The sequence below is a fragment of the Pangasianodon hypophthalmus genome, chromosome 12 (genome assembly GCF_027358585.1).
Source record: "Pangasianodon hypophthalmus isolate fPanHyp1 chromosome 12, fPanHyp1.pri, whole genome shotgun sequence".
In the NCBI taxonomy this organism is placed as follows: Eukaryota; Metazoa; Chordata; class Actinopteri; order Siluriformes; family Pangasiidae; genus Pangasianodon; species Pangasianodon hypophthalmus.
Genome location: NC_069721.1, coordinates 10,709,999 through 10,729,943, shown reverse-complemented (window position 1 = coordinate 10,729,943; position 19,945 = coordinate 10,709,999). Strand labels below are relative to the sequence as shown.

Sequence of the window (19,945 nt, the reverse complement as noted above, 5' to 3'; positions counted from 1 at the left end):
CAACATGTTGGACACACAATGCAATCTTACAGAGATCACACACAGTGCACATGGCTTGCTGGAATTGAGCTTTTTGAAATGTAAGTAATGAAAAACCTTGAAAACAGTCTTTCTTGTTCAGAAGCGAAAGAAAGAAAAGACATTTAATCTAAAGTTATCAAGCAAAGACACAACTGTGTGCTTGAAAGTCATTCAGGAATACTCGCTGACAATAAAAGGATAATTGAATAATAAGGGTATAATAAATAAGGAGATAAAAGGGTATAATAAATAAGGAGATAAAAGGGTATAATAAATAAGGAGATAATAAGGGTATAATAAATAAGGAGAGAGCAGTAACGGTCTACTGCAGCAAGGTGGCGCTGTGACTCCACCCTTAGTAACGCGCTTGTCTGTTAAACAAGCATACATTATACATGGTTTTGTGATCATGACTGGTTTTATGATTAAAATAAAAGATGAAATGTCAGATCAGAGCGTGTGCAGTGGGGAGGGGTTAGTGGAGTGCATGTGGAGGGTGTAGGGTGTGCTGGGAGAGGAAGCAGGCTGCCTCAGAGTCAGAGGCGGGCAGTGTGGCGGGCGGCCTGCGCGCGCGCTGCCTCGTTTAGCGCCTTTCCTGCAGGCTTGGCGCGTGACTTCACCAACGGCTCCGGCTTATAGCGCGCAATGTGAGAAGTCTGTAGTAGTGTCGAAAAACAGAGCTTGACGCACACACACACACACACACACACACACACAGGAAGACTTAACCCCAGCAGGTGTAGTACATGCAAACGTGTAGTGTGACGGGAATGAACCCAAACAGCTCTGAATTAACACAACCTGCAGTGTTAACTGTGACAGTGGGTACTGGTCTCCAGCTGGACATCGCTCTTCATATGTCTTGTAGCTCTTAACTCTATCAGTGTAACTCTGCAGTGAAGTGCATCAGTGTGCTGCATCATGTTAAACCCCAGGAGCTGCTCCTTTCCTTCACGAGCTTAATTACACCTGTAATTCTGAAATGATTAAACCTATTGATTGTCCAGCTAATGTATTCTTACCCAAGTATCCCGGGCTCTTTTGTGTTTTTGTGCTTGTATTCTGGTAAAGACACTCCCCTCGGTGTATTTTCTCCACACTGCGATACGCGACACTCGCGGCGCAGTGAGCCAATCAGAGCGCGAGCGCTTTTAAAGGGCCGTGAAGAGCGCACGCGACCGTTTTAAAGTCTGACTCAGTTTCCTGCATTGTGGACCATGACACTTTGGACGTGCTAGTCTTGAGGTGGATCTAATTTCTTTCGTAGAAGAATGGAGTGACTGAATTTCAAGCATCACGACTCCGGCTTTGCTGCTCGTCTCCTTCAGAGTGCATGCACTTGTTGCGCTTCCTCCGCCTCCATCTAACGGACTGGCACTCATCCATCCAGGGAAGGAGCTTCGCAACAGGTTCACATTTTCCCCATCACCGAGGTAGGTAAGTAAGTAAGCCTAATGCCTGTTGTCTTATTTTAGTTACTTTTTTGTAATGCTACACACAGAAATGTGGCATAATTATACATTTCGAATCAAATAAAATAGTCTATTAATTTAAAAAAAAATGCAAATTCAGATTTTTTGCACGCGCAGGTGTAATGTGCATGGGTTTTTTTTTTTAGGGTCCGAAATCCGAGACGTGTTTAAAGAAAAGGCGATCGTGTCCCGATCACGATGCCCGTGTTGACGAGTCCAGAGATCGCCAAGAAGTTCAAGGAGAAATGGATGCTGCTGCATCCGGAGGATCAGGAGGACGCGGGCGGCGCTGTGAGCTTTGATGACAGTCTGACGAGCCTGCACTGGCTGCAGAACTTCTCCATCGTGAGCGCGGCTCCGGACAGAGCGCCCGGGTTCGGCTGGCGACCGCAGCAGCTCGTGCACGCGCCGGGTGGCACAGAGTCTCCCTCCAGCCCTCCCGCCGGTGACACGGCCGCCTCGGGCACTGCACACACACCCGGAAATCCCGCCGCCTCCTGCAGCAAGCTGGCCGGAGCGAGCGCCTACACGCCGATGTACGGCCACAGCGGAGCTCAGCCGCATGAGGAGGTCGATTATAAAACCAACCCGCATGTGAAACCGCCATACTCATACGCCACGCTCATCTGCATGGCCATGCAAGCCAGCAAGAAGACCAAAATCACCCTGTCCGCCATCTACAGCTGGATCACCGAGAACTTCTGCTACTACAGACATGCCGAGCCCAGCTGGCAGGTAAATACCGTTTACACTGTGCTTCTTTTACACTTCAGAAGTTGAGAAGCTCTTCACAATCAACAAGTGGTTCATCATCAGAGCTTGACAGATAAACGCCTGTAGTTACTTTTAATGGAATAAATATTATATGAGACGGCGGGAGAAAAAAAAAAAAGCTCTGCTGATTTTAGTCCATTAGTCTATTTTTTTTTCATTGCCAGTGTGGTAGTAATAGTAACATTATTTATATTACTTTACTTCCGGAGTATAAAGGCAGCTCTACAGAGATAGTATAAATACATATAGTGTAATTGGTTTCTATTCTAATTTATCTTTAGTCAGGGCTTTGTGTGTTATATGGGATAGTCTTGTGTGCTTTCATCTTTTGGTAATAATCTACATATAGGAAAAATAAAATTGAAATATAGGCTGTTATTTGTTTTCAATTCTTGTGTAGTACACAAAGAAATAAAAACGACACCAAATTTTACTTAATGTTTGTGTATGTTCAATTGTGGTTAAATGGTTTTTAAGAAATGAGTCCTAAATGAATCATACATGTCTCTATTATAGTCTATGTACGGAATAATAAAATAAAACCTACATGAAACACCTACATGAGCAATAATAAACTCCACCAGACCACCAGTCCAAGTCCATCCTTTCAGACTGTGCAGTGTTCAGTGTGATATGTGTTAAGATGCTCAGGTAAAGTAAGCCTTAGCTGGGGACTGTAGCTGGAACCTGAACCCACTAAGCCCAAGAGCCATGGTGTATCCTGGGGCCTGTCTCTTTAATGATGGACCCCTAGGGGCAAGATGCTGGCAGTGCGGCACAGCTGATCATAAGAAACATGCAGTGCTGCATTACAAGAGAGCCTCATTAGGAGCATTCGCTCTCCTGTACGTACAACACTCCCTTCCCCCAGTGTTCATCTCCACCAGCACCACCCACTGCGCACAGTGGGCCAGGGAAACAGGACACCTCGACACGCTGTACAATGAGACCTTACAGGGGTCATTATGAAGGAAGCACGGCGCCATTATAAATAAACATATTTTTCAGAAATGTAATGCACATTGTAATTATGAAGAAAATACAGAACGTTCTGCTAGTGCACATGATGCCTGAATTTCTGTGTATATTCAACTGTGGTTAAATGGTTTTTAAGAAATGAGTCATAAATGAATCATACATATCTCCTCAATTAACAAATCTCAATCATCCCAATCTCTTCCAGAATTCAATTCGCCACAACCTGTCTCTGAACAAGTGCTTTATGAAGGTCCCCAGGCAGAAAGATGAGCCGGGAAAGGGAGGCTTCTGGCAAATCGATCCCCAGTATGCAGACATGTTTGTGAATGGCGTCTTCAAACGAAGGCGAATGCCTGCCACAAATTTCAGCACCCAGAGACAAAACAGAATTCTGTCGTCTTGCTCCTCTTACAGCCCTCAGCGCAACCCCCAAACAGGCATGGATCACTACCAAGAACCTGTAGCAGGAAGCAAGCGCAAGCAGGCCTGTCCCAAACGAGGGGGCAAGCTGGGGAGAATGTCCCAGTCTCCTCTGTTAGCGAGCGAGATCAAAACATCAGATGTGCTCCGGGGAGATTTCGACCTGGCCTCAGTGTTTGATGATGTCCTCAGTGGAAATGGCAGCACGTTTGAGGACCTGGACATCAACACTGCTTTGAGTTCCCTTGGCTGTGAGATGGAGGTGTCCTCTCAGAACCAGCACGTGTCCACTGTGTCCAAATGGTACAGCAACGAGGACGAGCAGGCTTGTGCATACTTGGAAATGAGCAGCATGATGGGATGTAACATGGAAGACTTTCAGCGCCAGCAGCAGCAGCAGCAGCAACAGCAGATACAGACCCATCAGCAATATTACGAGGGACTGGCACTGTTTTCAGACCTGCCTCAGCAGCAGCAACCCTGGGAGATTAAAGAGGAGGCACAGGCCATTCCTCTGTCTCTGGATCAGGGCTACGGTCTGTGTGAAGGATTTTTCTCTGAGATGCCTATGTGGGAGAGGGGAGAGGTGTTTCTCTGAACACATGCACTGTCACTGCTGGTCTGCTGGCCTGCTGACTTTTGTTTTGCTACATTAGCATAAGGAATGGTTCAAGAAATACTGTGTAATTATTCTTTTTACTTGCTTTGGATTTTTCCCTGAGAATCTATGCTAAAACGTTGATAATTATCCTTATTCTTTTTTTGAAGGCTTTTAAATCATGGTTGGATTCAGTAACATGCTAATGACTACTGTGGAACATATCAAAGTAGTGGAAAATTTTATGTAGATGAATCAAGTTAAATCTATATTAATTTTAGTTCACTTGATATTTTAGATATGGTCATAATATGAATATGTGATATTTTTACATCTTCAAAAAAAAAAAAAAAAAAAAAATCAGATAATGGATGAGAAGGGGATGCAACAAGCCAAAGTGCTTTGCAGAAATATTTTCAGAGATTTTCAGAAATCCAGCACAAGCACTTTGAGGCAGTGTTTAAGTTTCATTCCTATATATCAACCTTGTAATTTATTTGATAAAATGTGAGAAAATGCAGTTACTTTCTTTTTCTTTCATTTTTTTTACAACTCCTTTCTTTTTTTTTTTTACATAAGCTGTTTTAAATGCCATTGTTCTGATTTTTTATTAATTGTTAGGAGCAATATCATGTTAAGGCAAGGACTGTTTTAGATTTGTATTTGTATCGAGTTACCTAACATGCAACTTGAATCTAATTATATCCTGTACTTGAATAAAAGGATCAACCATCTCTACAAGTTGTGGAGTAATTATATGTCAAATTGTCCAGTGCTGTTTCAACCCTGGTACTCAGTATAAACATTTATATACTGCAATATATTATAAATATATACAAGTGTATACTACACTTAAAAGGTTAAAAGGTAAGTCTCTGGGATTACTGTAAGTCTCCAACAATATGATATTATATAAGTGTCTCAATGGTTAAGCAAGGGAAAATTTAGCCCAAGCCCCTTGTTGTAAGGTTGGGAAATCCACCATTTACTATTTTGCTATAAGGTTGTAGGTTCAATTACCAGTGGCCTCCTCATGTTTCTTCCACCCAAGCATCTTTTAGGGGACATTTAAATAAATAAAGTATCAGCTTTACGTGTGGGTGATACTGGTGTCTACTTTATACGCTTTTATGGTTGTATCACAGTTTTCTGGGGTATCTACTTTCATCAAACTGAAAAGTGAATTTTAAAACACTACATTATTATAATTTGGGAATTTCCACTGTTCAAAAAAACAGTTCATTACATTTTAATTGTTTGGATATTGATCACAGAGCCTGAGTCATTTGCTCCAACTGAACATGATGCCACAGACAGGTCATCATGCTATACCAGTTTCCCTGCTCTGTATCTGTTCTTGCGTTTTACTGACAGAACAGTTTGCTTATCGACAAGGAGAGTGCAAATATGCTTCGGACATGTCCGGACTGGCCCGCCTTCTTTAAATGACTTTCAGTTGCACTGAATAAATAACTGTAATGCAGTTGGTGTTTTCCCCCAGACCTCTGCTGTGCTGAACTTCACCCTTTATGGGTACATAAAGTGAGACTATGGTTGGGCAAGCTCAGACACTGATAACCTTCTCACAAATCACATTCATGAACAATTTCAAGTACAAGAACAATACAGAACTTGTTCATAAGTATTTGAAATGGGCTCAGGTTTTGGATATGATAGTGTTGTAGTGAACTTAAAAAAAATGACAGGAGGAATATAAATAGAAGCAAGTATTCTATTTACTTATTTTTGTTTCTGCCTTTGTTTTAGTTTCCAAATCCCACAATGGAGAACATTGCCAGTGAAATTCCAGTGCATTTGGGGCAAAAAGTAATACTTTCACATTTTAAAATCTCTTTTTAATGAAAAAGGATAAAAAAGAAAGGATTATACAATCATGTTGGCACTGCCTCCTTCTGCTGGAGGTCACTTTGTAGGGACCCCTCTGGATCTGTGGGATAATTCACATTCCTAGAGCTTCAGGGAGAAGCAGGGATGCTAATTCCAGCTCCCTATGGTTAAGCTAAACAAAGCAATGGTCAACATGTGAAGCATTTCCTCAGTATTCATATTCGTGTTTTCTGGCTCACTGTGTGGCTCTCTGCAGAGCCATGAGCAGGTTGAAGATAAAGCACACTAACCTGATGTGCAGCCCTCTGTCTTGGTGGAGGTGACGTAGCACAAATGAGTTAGAGCCTTCATGATGGTGTGGGTGGAGAGGCTAAAGAAGCGGAGGAGGTGATGAGCGTGTCCCGGGGGAGACATTTTTATGTGGAGGTGGGCTGGAAGAGCTCCTTGGCAGTACAGATAACATTATCTCCCTAGTGGCACAGCCTCAGCGCTGTATTTACACGGGCCACAGTCTCTACTCAGGCCCAGCAAGCGGACCTGTCAGCAGGAACAAGGGCTGCTGTCACGGCAGGGCTGCCCAGCGCTGCTTTATTTCCCCCTGGGCGCGGCTGGCAGCCTCTGATTACAGGTGTTATGTAGGCATGCCAGCCAGATTTCACACAGAGACAGGGAGGCTTTTGCTGTTCAGCTCGCAAAAAACACTGCACTCGGCATCAGCTTTATGATCAGGAAAGTAAAATTACTTTTCACTGATATCATGGGTAAGATGATGGGTAGAACAGTATTTCTTTTTGGTTAAGATAAGGAACTGGATGAGATTAAAACAATTTCAAAAGAGGATATATTCTTCTCACAGTCTTACATGACAACAATGATGCAAAGTGTTGTACGTACATTTGGGTATTTACGGACACTTTTTTTATGTTCACCTCATACAAAGTGAAGACACATTTTCCTTTGTATTTTTTTTTTTACACATTTCATTTCGTCACTCTTCATACAAGGGAAATGTAGATTTTATGAAGTTTGTGTCAGACTTCAGAGAAGAGTTTTCATTTTGAGACACTGTCCTTATCTCATTTAGAGCTTGACTAAACCACACAAACCCTTTTATTCTGGTCTGGATTGCAGGGACACCCACAGGACTAGGCTAAAGGGCAAAGGTAATTTTGAAGACACTTCTTTAGAAGAGCTGATGGGATGATGGCATTTAGTGCATAAGAGATAAAATGTTTGTCTCCTGCACCTTTTTTAAATATTTATTCGGTTAGACTGCACTAAGTGCAAGTATCACTTTGACAACTCTTTTGCAGTACATAAGGCTGTTAATGTTAATCCAATAGACATGGCCTTGCCTTATAAGCCAAAATATAATTCATTCAAATATAATGCCATAAATCCATAAATTTTGAAGAAACTACTGAATCACTTATCATCAACCAATCCTAAATATAAACAGTAAAGTGTTTTGGGGGCTTATCAAGGTCAGCCTTCACAGTCTTACAGTTTTATTCCACTCAGATTTCCACAATTTCAAAAACAATCATTGAGGCAGGTTTAGTGGATGTTATAAAATCATAAAAGGTTCTCTAAACAGTTTTGCTTGATTTTAAGCATCATTGTCAATCAAGTGCAACTTAATGCAACTCTTATTCTCTCAGTCTATTAAATGGTGTTTAATAATAATCTAAAACTGTTGAATTATATAGACAATATTAGAAGCAAGATTTAATTTAATATAATAATTTTATCATTATTTTTTAGAATATGTTCATCAATTATACAAATAAAAACAAATACTTAGTATCTTTTATTAATTGTTCTTGAATTAAAGGCCAAGAAAAGAATTCTCTTTAAAGTAGAATTGATTCAAATTTAAGTTCATTAGCCATCTTTTCCAAAACTGTTATCAACAACCAGTTTAACACAGTGAATTTAATTATTTTTAATTCAAACACTGTTTTTAAAAAACTAATTGAGAACTTTCATCACAGAAACAGAAACCTTGTCATTTTGGCTGTACTGCAGTAAAAAGATTGCGCTCACACAGGACTTTGCCTTTCACAAAACCACCCTTTGTTGGCACAACATTTAAAATGCAGAGCCTGTGTTTTATGCGTTTTTAATATGCTAATTATATCTATTGTGCTGAAACTGTCCAAATACAAATACATATACAAGCTCGTAAATTTGGGCAGCTGTTTACGCCTCTGTGACAAAGTCTCTAAAGCAGTGTCTGAGCGAATAGACATGCAGTTAGGAACCTTTTGAAATGCTTCCTCACGCACAGACAGCAGACAGCCTCTGCTCACCCATCTCTCCTCAGCTAAATGAGCATTTAAAATATGCTGCATGTGGGCAGTATGGTTTTTCTTTCTATGAAAAAAGATTGTTTAGCACTGTTCACTGATTATTGCAATCAACTGTAATTTTTCAGTTGTATTATTATTATTATTATTATTAAGAAAGTATACTTGTATGTATTGTTCTTTGTTCTTTGATGACATAGGTGGACATGCTCTAAAACAGCTTGCATGTTGACTAGTTGAGGCACTCTCATCTTACAAGTAAGAGAATTTCAGCATTAGAGAACTGTGATATAGGTTTCACTTCCACAGTAAGTTGATTTACCACATATAGTGGTGAATTAACTCTCAGTGTTCATTTGTGTCTATCTGTGGTTAAATGAACACTGAAAGTGTCAATTCAACAGTGCGTATTTTGCTGCGTAGAAAAAGATTGAGCTGTGATTGGAATTTAGAATGAGCTCAGAGTTCTTCTAAATGTCACTCCTTCCCGCCTCTTTCATCTCCTCTGCGTGCCATAAAGTGGGCTGCAGACTAGGGTGCTGGCTGGCAAGCTGGCTACTCAAAAGCATTCCTCCGGGGTCTCTCAGGTCTCTGGGGCTGAAGTGGGGGGAGGTTGTGTGTGTGGAGGGAGAGAGAGAGAGAGAGAGAGGGAGAGAGGGAGAGAGAGAAGCCAGAGGCCAGCATGTTGGGGTGTGCAGGACAAGAGGCACCATCCTGGAGCTTGGCCACACACCGTGCCCCATGCCAGGCAGATGAGGGAAAAAAAAACTACTTCAACTCTTTTCTGTTTCTTTTACCATCCAAAATACTTGTAACAATTGCTTTCATGCCACAGAAACCTCCTGTTTCTGCCATTTAACTACTATGAACCATTGAAGGACAAATGCTATTTTAAAGAGTGGAAAATTCAAATTCACACAAATTTGTCATGTCAAATGTTGTACAAATATTCATCCAAATTTTGAATTTTATCTTCAAAGATAATGTAGCTAACAAGTAAGAAGCTATTTAACTATTAATGGTGGAAACCATAACCCACCAACAATTTGTGATGGTTCAAACTAGAAAATGCAGAAAATAAAAGACACACCTCTCTGGCTCCAGTTAATAGACAAAATATTATTGTACACATCTAAGTAATTTGTATAGTGACAGTTTTTTCTATTTGAGATTACTACACAGTTTAACTCTATGATAATTTGTTAGTAGGCAGTCATATGCATCTTTCATTCTTTTATTATAGCCTCTAACAACTAAATGGACAACATTTGGAATTTTCTGACTGACATTTCAGGTGAGTGGAAAAAAATCTGGCTTTTTGTAAACTACACATTTATGTGTGACCACCTTTATTCTGCTATGTGCACATCCATAGCCCTTTAACTCATTCCCCCTCCACTCCTTTGCTTTTCTCTTGCCTCTTATTTGATTAGCCATGCTTTGGCTTTGTGTGCTGCCTCGCATTTAGTGCTTGTGAAGGGCAATTCAACACCCTCTCTGTAAGCCTGCGCTCCATCTCTCCTCGTTAAAGGCAGTGGCGTGTTAGCTTGGCTCTCTTGAATCAGATCCTGCTCAGACTCTGTCACCTGCCTCCCAGTCTGTCCACCGCCTACACAGGCAGAGGGAAAGCTCATTAGCTTTAGCGCTCACCCTAACTGGCAGCAGAATTAGCACACGGTTGCATAAACATGACTCTGCTCAGGGGAAACGTGAGACACGGCCTCCATTCTAGTGGCTTCCTTCTGTCCTTCATTATTCATCACTCACCTGAGTACTACGTCCATGGACAAGGTGGTGACAAAGCCTTTATGAGCCTAGACACACAGAGACCTGACTTAACACCTTATATACAACAGTGTGGTTTGTTATTTCTGATATTGTTATTGACTAGAAGGCAGTGTGTAATGAAGGAATATATAACCTGGCTTTGGTTGCCTTGTGTGTCTATGCAGCAGGACACTTGTTTGGAAACTTTGCTGGAAATGTGCAGCACATGTTCTTCCAGGAGGTCTGTGGCTTTCTCATTCCCATTTCACTCCGGGGAGAAGGATTTGTTGTTTTGCTTGTTGAATGGAAAGATGTCATCCCTTTCATCAGTAGTACATGATGCACTCTCTGGAGGGCTCCCATTTTCGTGCGCCTGGTCAAGCCCCATGGCTCAGAGTCCGCAGGGGATCGGGGAAGCTTCAGTTTGGGAGAAAAGCCAGCTTGTGTTAGGAGACTCTGTAATTCTCTAAAAGACCACATTAAGCTTAAAGAATCTGCATGGAAATGTCAAATCTAATAAGACTCAATAGTAAATTCTAGATTATAAACATATATGCAGATGTTAAACACAAACATTTAAATTTGCTCACTGAAACATTCCCAAAGTAAGCCGATAGTCATATTAGACTTCAAAATTGGCATCAGAGTCAGTGTGAAGGCTGAATCAGAGAGTCTGTAGATTGGAGGTGGAGGTATACCTGCTGATACCTGAGAGAAGGGGGAGAGCAAACACCACCACCAGGGCTTCATTAAAACTGATTGGGCCCACAGGGATCACACCTGTTCCTGGCAGGTTGGGAATCAGTCGTGCACACATGCGCAGTGCCTCAATCATCAACAGGAGCAAGGTTAATGTCCTACAAATACAGAATCAGGAGTACATGACTGCAATGGACTCTAAGAGCAAGCAGGTCTCTCTGGAGGCTTTACTGTGTGGAACATTTCAATATTTCCCTTGATGAGCCTGCTTCCTGCTTCCTGTCCATAATCCACAGAGTCACCCCTGACATTACCATGCATAGAGAGCACATTTCCTCTAAAACTTTCACTGGCATCTATGTATTAATAGGGTGAAAAGCATGCAGTGTTGTCTCTGAAGACACACTGAATGTGCACATTTGCTATGCCAGTGTTCTAGCTTATAGAAATGCTCTGTGAGAACACACACAGAGAGAGAGAGAGAGAGAGAGAGAGAGAGAGACATCCAAATGCATGGTACAGTCAGTACAGTTGCATGGTAGAGTAGTAGGGCAAACCTCTGACGAGCTGAAGCCTGCTAATTGGACACATGAGGCCTGAGGCGAGTAATAGCTCTCTACTGAGAACAACAGCACAGAGTTGGGAAGTGCTATATGAAAAAAATGTCTTTGTGTGTAGCCATGTGTTAAACATTTTACTGTTTATAATTAAATCGATAGTGTTTGACAACACAGAGCACATCACAAGTGTACTCAAGGATATATAATGTAAGGCCGTGTCGTAATCTGTAGTGTCTCATCTCACTCACAAGTTATGGTAAGAAAAGACAGTCAGAATGCAGAGTCTCTCTGCTTTAAGTCTGCAGCTGGCATATAAAATGGGTCATTAATTTGATCTGTTGTGACTCTGTTATCTCTTTATTTGTATAAAAAATTAATAAATCTTCTTTGTCATGCATGTCTGTTAACAGAGGGAAAGGCAATTCCAGTATTTAATTACAATTTTTTAATTCACCTAAATGGCCTCTTAATTATCCCTGTGGAAGCCAGTGGTGGGGTAAAGGTATGAGCTGCTATATCTCCAGGGCTCTGGCACAGACCTTACCGTGGCCTATTTTATGTTTGTCCTGAGATGCTGCAGTGTCTCTCTGGAGGCTGTGGTCCTTTGGACAGGTGCTTAATGACAGGATAAGGGACGAGGAGGTGATGGGTAGGGGTTAGGAGACAGTGATACTGTAGGTGTTGACACAGAGACAGGAGCTATTTTGCTCCTGTTTTGCTGGTCTTCTTGGTCATCTAAAGTTATCCACACATAAAACACTATAATATATATATATCAATAAATCTATTCTCTCAGTGTCTCAGTGAAACATGAGGCCTACAGTTGCTTTAAAGATTTTGATGAGACCTTCCAAGAGCTGTCTTTAGACAAACAGCATGAGAGCAGCTGTTTCTTACTTTAAAAAAATGTGACAAAAAGGTGCTTTAAAATGCTTGTGCCATTTGGATGTATTTGAATATCTGATACAAAAGCAAGATGTTCAGAACAGCCGATGGCTGAGACATTCTTTTGTTGCTCTGTCATGAGGATTTGTCCCACTTGTTCCAGTTAAAGCAGTTGATATAAAAAAGCAAAGCAAAACAAAACAAAACAAAAAACCCATCCTATTTCACTTTCTGATCATCCCAAGCCTTTTTGCAACTCCTGTTTGAATTCACACACTAGCCAGTTGGGCCTGGCTAAGGAGAAAGTTCTGTTCTTCTTAATGAGCCACGCTGATCCTATGCCAGATTACACTCAGTCCAGAGCTGCACTCTCTCCTTGTAGTGCCAATTATGCAGAGCCTCAATAGGACTGGGCTTTTGCAAAGAACAAATGATACAATGTATAGTTCACATGCCAAATATATCACATAGTAGTTTAGCCACAGGTCAGTGTGATGTGTGATGGATGACACAATGAACAAAAGTTTGTAAAAGGACTGAAAGTTTGTCAAAGAAGAACCTAAATGGTAAGCCTTCATGAAGTTTAACCTGTATTTGGAAAGGAATTAGAGGAATCACTTATTTAATTTGCTGAAGTTGATGGATGAGCGGACTCCTGCGTTTCTGTAGTGAATGCCGTGTCTCTTGTCTGCATGTACTCACATCATTGTCTTTGTCCATTTGGCATGGTGTATACAGTGGAGTAGATGTCTGGGGAATTTTAACTCTGTCTGTTGTTTGTGAAATTGTGCCCCATTGGGAATTGTGACAGGTCTGTGCTGCAAGTGGCCAGACTGCACTCTTTATTCTAACTGACTGACCAAAAGGGAGATCAGAGACAAAAAGCCAGACCGATCTATGCTATGTTGGTTAGGATAGTCAATTTGTTCTTGTAATAGGCAGCAGTTAAGTTGTTGTCAACACACTTGCAGTACATTTGCTTTGAACTACTTGTGTACTTTATATGTAAGTCCCAGTGCTTTGTTTAAATAAATAGTGATTAGTAAAAATCACAATACAAAATAAGCACATTAATAAACTAAACTTCAGACAAACTTTATCACATTCATTTTTCTTTATCAACTAAGATTCATTGTAAGTGCTTAAGTGGGTAAGTGGGTAAATGAACAAAAAGGAACTATGACAATTTTAAGGATTTTTACTAGTACAAGTAAATCATACAACAAAAACCACAGGGCTCCAGTACCTGTGATGCTTGGGCCCCTAAAATTAACTAATGAATTAGATATATAAATTTATTGCTTTGACAGTTAGGATTTTACAGTTTATTCATTCATTTATTTTCAGTAACTGCTTTACCAGGAGCACTGTACCTGAGTTGGGAATACACCCTGGATGGGATGCCAGTCCATCACAGGGCACCATGCACACACATTCACACACTCATTCACACCTAGGGGCAGTACTTTACAATTCAATGAAAAATGATTTTCTTATGGTCCAAAAATGGACATTATAGATTCCTCCAATCTTTTCCGGCTCCAGATAATGAACACCATAATGTGATGACACAAGAGGTGCTGTCTGTCTCTGGCCTTGTACGTTTGGGCCTCCCAGCCTGTCCACTATCCCTAGATCTTTTTATGTGTATCCTGGCTCCTCAGACCTCCTTTAGCTTCTCTTAGCATGACAAAGAAGGCCTGCTGAGTTACCTCCCAAGACTGAGTTTGGTCCACCGGTAGCCTCATTTACTGGCGCAGCTCCCGCTGCATTGTAAAGCTGTTGTTAAGAGTCTAGGCAGGCTGGAAAAGCCTCATTTTAAAGTGCAGACAATGCATGCCTGCTCTACCATACAGTGGTGCGGCAGATAGCACGCCCGTTAGTTTTATGTGACTATCCAGACTTGTGTTGGGTTTTCAAAAGCACAGGACACTTGTTATTTTTTGATGCATTACCTTTGAGAAGAAGCCTCTAGAACATGCATTTGCGTATGCATCAATGTGGTAACACTGTCATACAACTTGGAAACCTTGATGAACAAAAAATGATTTCCCCACTACTAGACCTTTGTGATATGCTTCTTATTTTAGTATTGCCCTGTGAGGAAACTCATTTGTTGATAAAGTTATCGATGAGTTTTTCAGAGGCTTCTGACAAGAATGTGGAAATCTCCGGAGGTCAGTTGAGCAGGTATTTGAACTTGGTTACATGCTGATAGAGCACCCTTGCAGACAAACACATGATTGCCCTGTTTAGAGTGGCACTCTAATGAAAATCAGCAAAGCTGTAATTTCACTGGCAGGGCACTGAAAGTGCTTGGTCATGATTGGGTAAGAGCTGCTAAAGGAGAGACGTGCTCTCGGCCCAGGTCCTAGGGGTGCGCCACGGGCATGTCTGAGCCTGCCTTTGTGAGATCATGCCAGCGTCAGGCGTCTAACCAGAGACCAGATCTCACTGGATGGTCAGTGTACGACCAAGGCACAAAACACTCAGTGTACATAACAATGACTGTGGAAAATAATCTGATTTACAGACTACAGTTCTCATAGATATCAATCTTACAGAGAGCTGAAGCAAGAAGTAGCTTTCTCTTTCTTATCTCTATATCGAAAGAACCTCCTAATTCAAAGGTTACTGGCAACACCAGTGTCAATATCATACTGAGGTCTATGACATCTGTTGTCATAGAACTCAGTAGAGGGCCATTACAGTTAAGTAGATATATGGAAAAACAGCTTATTGATTCTGGCATTTCCCTAACAGTGGATCCAGAAAGAGTGACCATAAACCAGAAATTTCTTAATTTTAAACCTATGCAAACATCAGACATGTCCCCGTCTTTGACAAATTTTCACATAAGAAAAAAGATCTAACATCTAAACATCCGGCAAATATTTTTCTATCATAAGTGTTAAATAAGGACTGTATCACAGGTCAGACTGCAACAGACCTGCAACCTCAATAGACCTTTTCATTCCAAATCACGTTATTAACAATTGGACACAACCCATCCCTAAAACCAAAAAAAATAAAAAATAAAAATATGAAAATATAATATAAATATAAAAAATATATAAAAAAAACTACTGAGAAGACTTTACGTGGATCTGTGTGATATTGGGCCTTGGCAGTTAATGACATTTTATGTCAGAATCTTTAAGAACTGGTTCACACAGATACTTTAATAATTAAAAAATTCACCAACTCTAAACATATTAGATCTCACACAATAAAGAGCTCTACTGTAATCTTGTGATCCTGGACAGGGTCATGACAGCTCAAGGCAGGAATACATGCCGGGCTACAAAAGGGCACCTTGCATACACACATTCGCACACTCATCTACATGTAGGAGGAATTTAGGGTAGCCATGTAGCTGTCATTTTATGCGAGTGGTAATCTTAATGGTAATCCTCTTTTATCATTGTTGATTAGCTTTAATGAAGCTCTTCAGAATGTTACTTTACGAGTATTCTTAATCTAAATGTAAATCAGATGGACATCACTGTATATCGTGCCATCTTTTAAAAAGAACATTGTTACACATAGTACAAGCTGTTCTCTAAAATTAGTGCTGCATCACTACTCGTGTTCTCAGGACCAATGTTAATGAAAGTAAAGGTTTGTGGCTTTCATCCAGATCGACCCCCTGGAGCATAGTGATTCTAATTTCTTTAAAAAAAAAATTATGTTCCAATGTGCTCTTTCATAATCTTGAAGAAGCACAGGCTAACCTGAGATGGAGGCCATACCTCAACCCAGGGCAAGTCTACACTTGCCCTGTTTACTGATTAGACACGTACGTTGTGTGCAGGAACAATGGTCCATCTCTAAAACAATGTCATGTATGCTGTAGGACAGTGTCGGGGGGGTCCGCTCTTTAATGGGTACCTGGCTTTTCTGGTTGTTGAAAAGCATTGCACCAGAAGTGGATTATTTTTCATGTCTATCATTATAGTGCTATTGTGTGCCTAAAGCTGAAAGGCAGTAAAACTGGCATCTTCTTTCAAATGTCAGTTCCTGATGTCAGGTTTATCGACCATATACAGACCGTTTCCTTAAAGAATCAAGTATGAATTGGTAGTACAAACTATTTTAAAATGTTTGGACAAGACTGTTACCAGGACATAGGCTCCATATTATTGTGGGGATAGGAGTGGCGGTCATACTTTTCATGACACTCAAACTGTCATATGATTAATGTTTTTTACTAGTACTATAAAGAGAGTTATGTTTGCTCAGGATATATTACATAAAATGTGCTTTATTTGCATTCCGTATGTAAAATATTACTACTTTGTGAAATTACTTTACTTTGAAATTTTAACTATAAGTTGCCCTTAGAACTATTCATAATTATAATGCAGCATCAGGGTAGTATTGTAAACTGGAATCTTGTTTATTAGATTTATTTCTAATAATTTAATTTTTAGCATTTAATTACTAACTGAATTAACACTTTTATATAAAACACTTTTATATATTTTACTTTTATATGAAACAGTTCACCAATCATAGCAATGAGAATATATGTATTGTGTTTAAAATGTTGCTAATCACATAAAAGCGTTACCTAGTATTGAATTTACAGGCAGATGAGGAATACAAATAACCTAAATGGGACCAAAAGGAACCATAGATTTTTTTTTTCATGAGGATAAAAGCAGAGGCTGAAATTAAGAGTGCAGAAGCACAGTGAAGTTAACATTTAAATCTTTCTTTGAGGTTGCCACTTTAGTTATGGATCTTATTCAAATCTATGACAAGAAGGAACTGGCTCCTTTCGCTTGTCCATATAGATATTTTCCACTCCATTCAAACTACTGTTATGTTCTATACTGTGGCATTGCAATAATTTCAGTCTTCTTGGTTAATACCGTAGTCCAAGGTACAGTAGAGGCAGTGGAGGCTACTGCTTGCATTTGTTACATGGCTGGCAAGGTTTTACATTATCACAGGTACTCACCATACTTCGAATTTAAGTGACCTTGTCATTCAGGAACATCTGCTACAGTAACATTACCTGAAAAGTGTACTCTGATTTTCATTCATACAAAAGGTTGAAAAGACTTTTAGCCAAATTTAACAACCACAGTAAATCAAAACACTATGTTAAGACATTAATTATCAGCACAATTAACAGCCTCCAAATCTTTGTTACCCATAAACAAATCTTATGCTTTAGTATGGCAGGCTCCTCCACTGCATTAGGGTCACTCTCATCTCTGAGTTGAAGCATTGTGTGGGCATTGTGAAGGATCTTGTTAAGCTCATGTGTGATGAGCAAACATGTTTGGGGATGTAATTAGCAGCCTACCAGTCATGAAGGAGCAAGTGCAGGGAGCTCAGGGGGACAGCGAGAGGGCTGAGGATCACTACTGCTGGGGAAGACAGTTTCCAGCAGCCCGAGGCCTGGAGCTGACAGCTGAGTAGTGCGATGAAAGAGCCGTGGGCCAGAATGTGGCTGTTAGCTCTCCAAACACCCACAGGAAAGAAATGACAGCGTGCCCTACTTTTAAAAAACAATGGCTTAAAATTATAGGGTTAGAACTGGTTGGTGTGGTTCTTGATTAGTAAGACATTTTATATGCACCAACTCATAAGCCATTCCTGATAACTTTCAGTAATGCATCATAAAACTGTCAAAGAGAAAAAAACAGATGCATCCCTAATTAACCTGTGTAAAGTAAAACAGATTAAGACTACTAATAGCTTACATAAAGCATTGATGTTGCCATCATGGCACCGCATGCAGTGTGCTTTGACTAAAGCCTAATGATCTATCTGATGTGCTCTGCCCCTCAGTATGACAAGCAGCCAGTGCACAGGTGGCAGATACAGTAGGTCACTTGTTGGGACTGAAGCTCCTCTCTCTCTCCACTGAGGCATGACTGTGCTGGCTAGATCAGGTGCGCAGTTGACAGCCCCCCTCCCAAACAAATACACACACACACAAACACACACCACCACCACTACCACCACCATGTGCACCCTCCTTCATTTACCTGCAAGCCCTAGGCCTGGTACAGCTCTGGGGGAGCCTGCTGTGTCCTACGCACTAGTCTGAGGGACAATGAGGGGAGACAGCCTGCCACTAACCACCTGCTGCGCAGCTGCCTGGGTCCAGTTTCAGGGTCGGCTTTCAGCTGCCTCCCCCATCAGTCCCTTAGCCCTCAGCATCCAGAACATGCACTTCCTCCACGTTAGTAATCTTCAACTAAGAACTGGTGCTTAGATTGAGATCCAGGTGGAGCTTCTCTGACACTGTAGATCTACTTGTATCATCCCATATCTCAAAGCTCCAAATGAGGCTGTTTTAGCTGTTGGGCACATCTAGGAATAGTTACTAGATACATGATTATTTCTATATTTCAATAAGGCTACTATTTAATGTCTAGTCTTCCCCAAAAGAGGGCAGTAACACAAAGAATCTGTGGTCAGCAAAGTATGCATGTTTCAATTCAGTGACCTAGACAGGGGAATTCTGGTTAATCTATGATTGCTTGGAAGACAAAAATGCCCTGTGTGTGACCAAGCAGGTCAACTGTTAAACTCATAACCAGTTCATGATAATCCAACCCTTTACAGCTATTATTTGTTAACTAACACAAAATTGTTTAGGTTCTCTTAGTCATTCTCTGATATTCATTAACTGCATTTTATCAAGAGGCTGAATAAGAGCTAATCTCATGTTAAAACATTGACATACATCTTATTAGTGACACAATGTGTTAAGGAAAAATGTCCAAAAATGTGGACAAAGAAGAAGAATGGGAGTCAGTGAGGTGGGCAGTGTCAAAAAAGACACAGAGAGCCAGGCCATCCGTGTGCCTCGAATGATCTCTACCTCGGCAGAGTGCTGCCGCTAATCAGCGAATGGCTGTTGTGTAGTCCTGAAGTGGGGGGATTAGAGAAGCTCTCTCCGCACACTGATTTGATGCTGATCAATGATTTGCGATATGGACCTCTCACCCTAAAATTACCATCTCTATAGGGCAGAGCATGGAGAGCATGGGGGCTGGGGAATAGACAGGCTAATTTCCTCTGTAGTGCTGGGGTGGGTTTGATGTATAGAGCTGCTAAAAGCTGTGATTGCACGAGCTACCTCTCTCAGCTGTTCCATTGTCCTTAACTGGGAGAGAGGGAAGGAGACGATGGAGCAGTAGCGGGAAAGAAGGGAGAGGGGAACAGAGTAAAAGAGTGCGAGACAAGAAATGATGGAAAATGTAGTAACTTGTTCCTGAGGAGGGATTTGAGCCTTCAGCATCACAGAAGCATTGTTTGCAGACCTGTAATCATCAGCAGAAGAGCACTCAAGCGACTTCAGCAGCCTGCAGCCCAATGCACACATATTCATTTGCTACCTCTTAATTACCATTTCGGCTAAACTAACACAGGCTCTGTTGTGCTGTGTTGTGCTACAGTCGGGAATGGAAGGGTGGGGGTTGAAATTAACATAGCACACAACAGAGAGGAGCTTTTTATCGAAGGAGGTACGGGAGAGACGGTGAGCCATGAAGATGGAACTCTATTAATGCACTGATGCGTTCAATGTAGACTGGAGCTCATCCTTCAGCCTGTGGCAGACAATATGGCAAACCCAAAACACAAACC

General features: G+C 41.0%; 1 protein-coding gene and 1 long non-coding RNA gene across 3 annotated transcripts; one reads left to right on the top strand and one right to left on the bottom strand.

The window, feature by feature from the left end:
* Nucleotides 1-107: 107 nt before the first annotated feature.
* foxj1b (forkhead box J1b) lies at nucleotides 108-5,004 on the top strand. Of its 2 annotated transcripts, none has more exons than XM_026915520.3 (3): nucleotides 108-1,454; nucleotides 1,640-2,228; nucleotides 3,451-5,004. In XM_026915520.3, exons 2-3 carry the CDS (start codon nucleotides 1,692-1,694, stop codon nucleotides 4,261-4,263), a joined length of 1,350 nt encoding a protein of 449 aa, XP_026771321.1. In that variant the 5' UTR covers nucleotides 108-1,454; nucleotides 1,640-1,691; the 3' UTR covers nucleotides 4,264-5,004. The 2 variants fall into 2 exon arrangements, with proteins under 2 accessions (XP_026771321.1, XP_026771320.1); XM_026915519.3 differs by having other exon boundaries at nucleotides 108-1,458.
* A 3,608-nt stretch (nucleotides 5,005-8,612) lies between these two features.
* On the bottom strand, nucleotides 8,613-11,077 carry LOC113527761 (uncharacterized). The gene is made up of 4 exons (XR_003402886.2): nucleotides 10,778-11,077; nucleotides 10,342-10,604; nucleotides 10,188-10,234; nucleotides 8,613-10,029 (listed from the first exon to the last, which is right to left on the bottom strand). It is a non-coding gene; the product is annotated as an uncharacterized LOC113527761 (long non-coding RNA).
* Nucleotides 11,078-19,945: the final 8,868 nt, after the last annotated feature.

Excerpts from the sequence above, each read along its gene's own strand:
- foxj1b (XM_026915520.3), top strand. The coding sequence starts at position 1,692 with ATGCCCGTGTTGACGAGTCCAGAGATCGCCAAGAAGTTCAAGGAGAAA. Across the intron at positions 2,229-3,450 it reads ATGCCGAGCCCAGCTGGCAG|AATTCAATTCGCCACAACCT; the intron begins GTAAATACCGTT and ends AATCTCTTCCAG.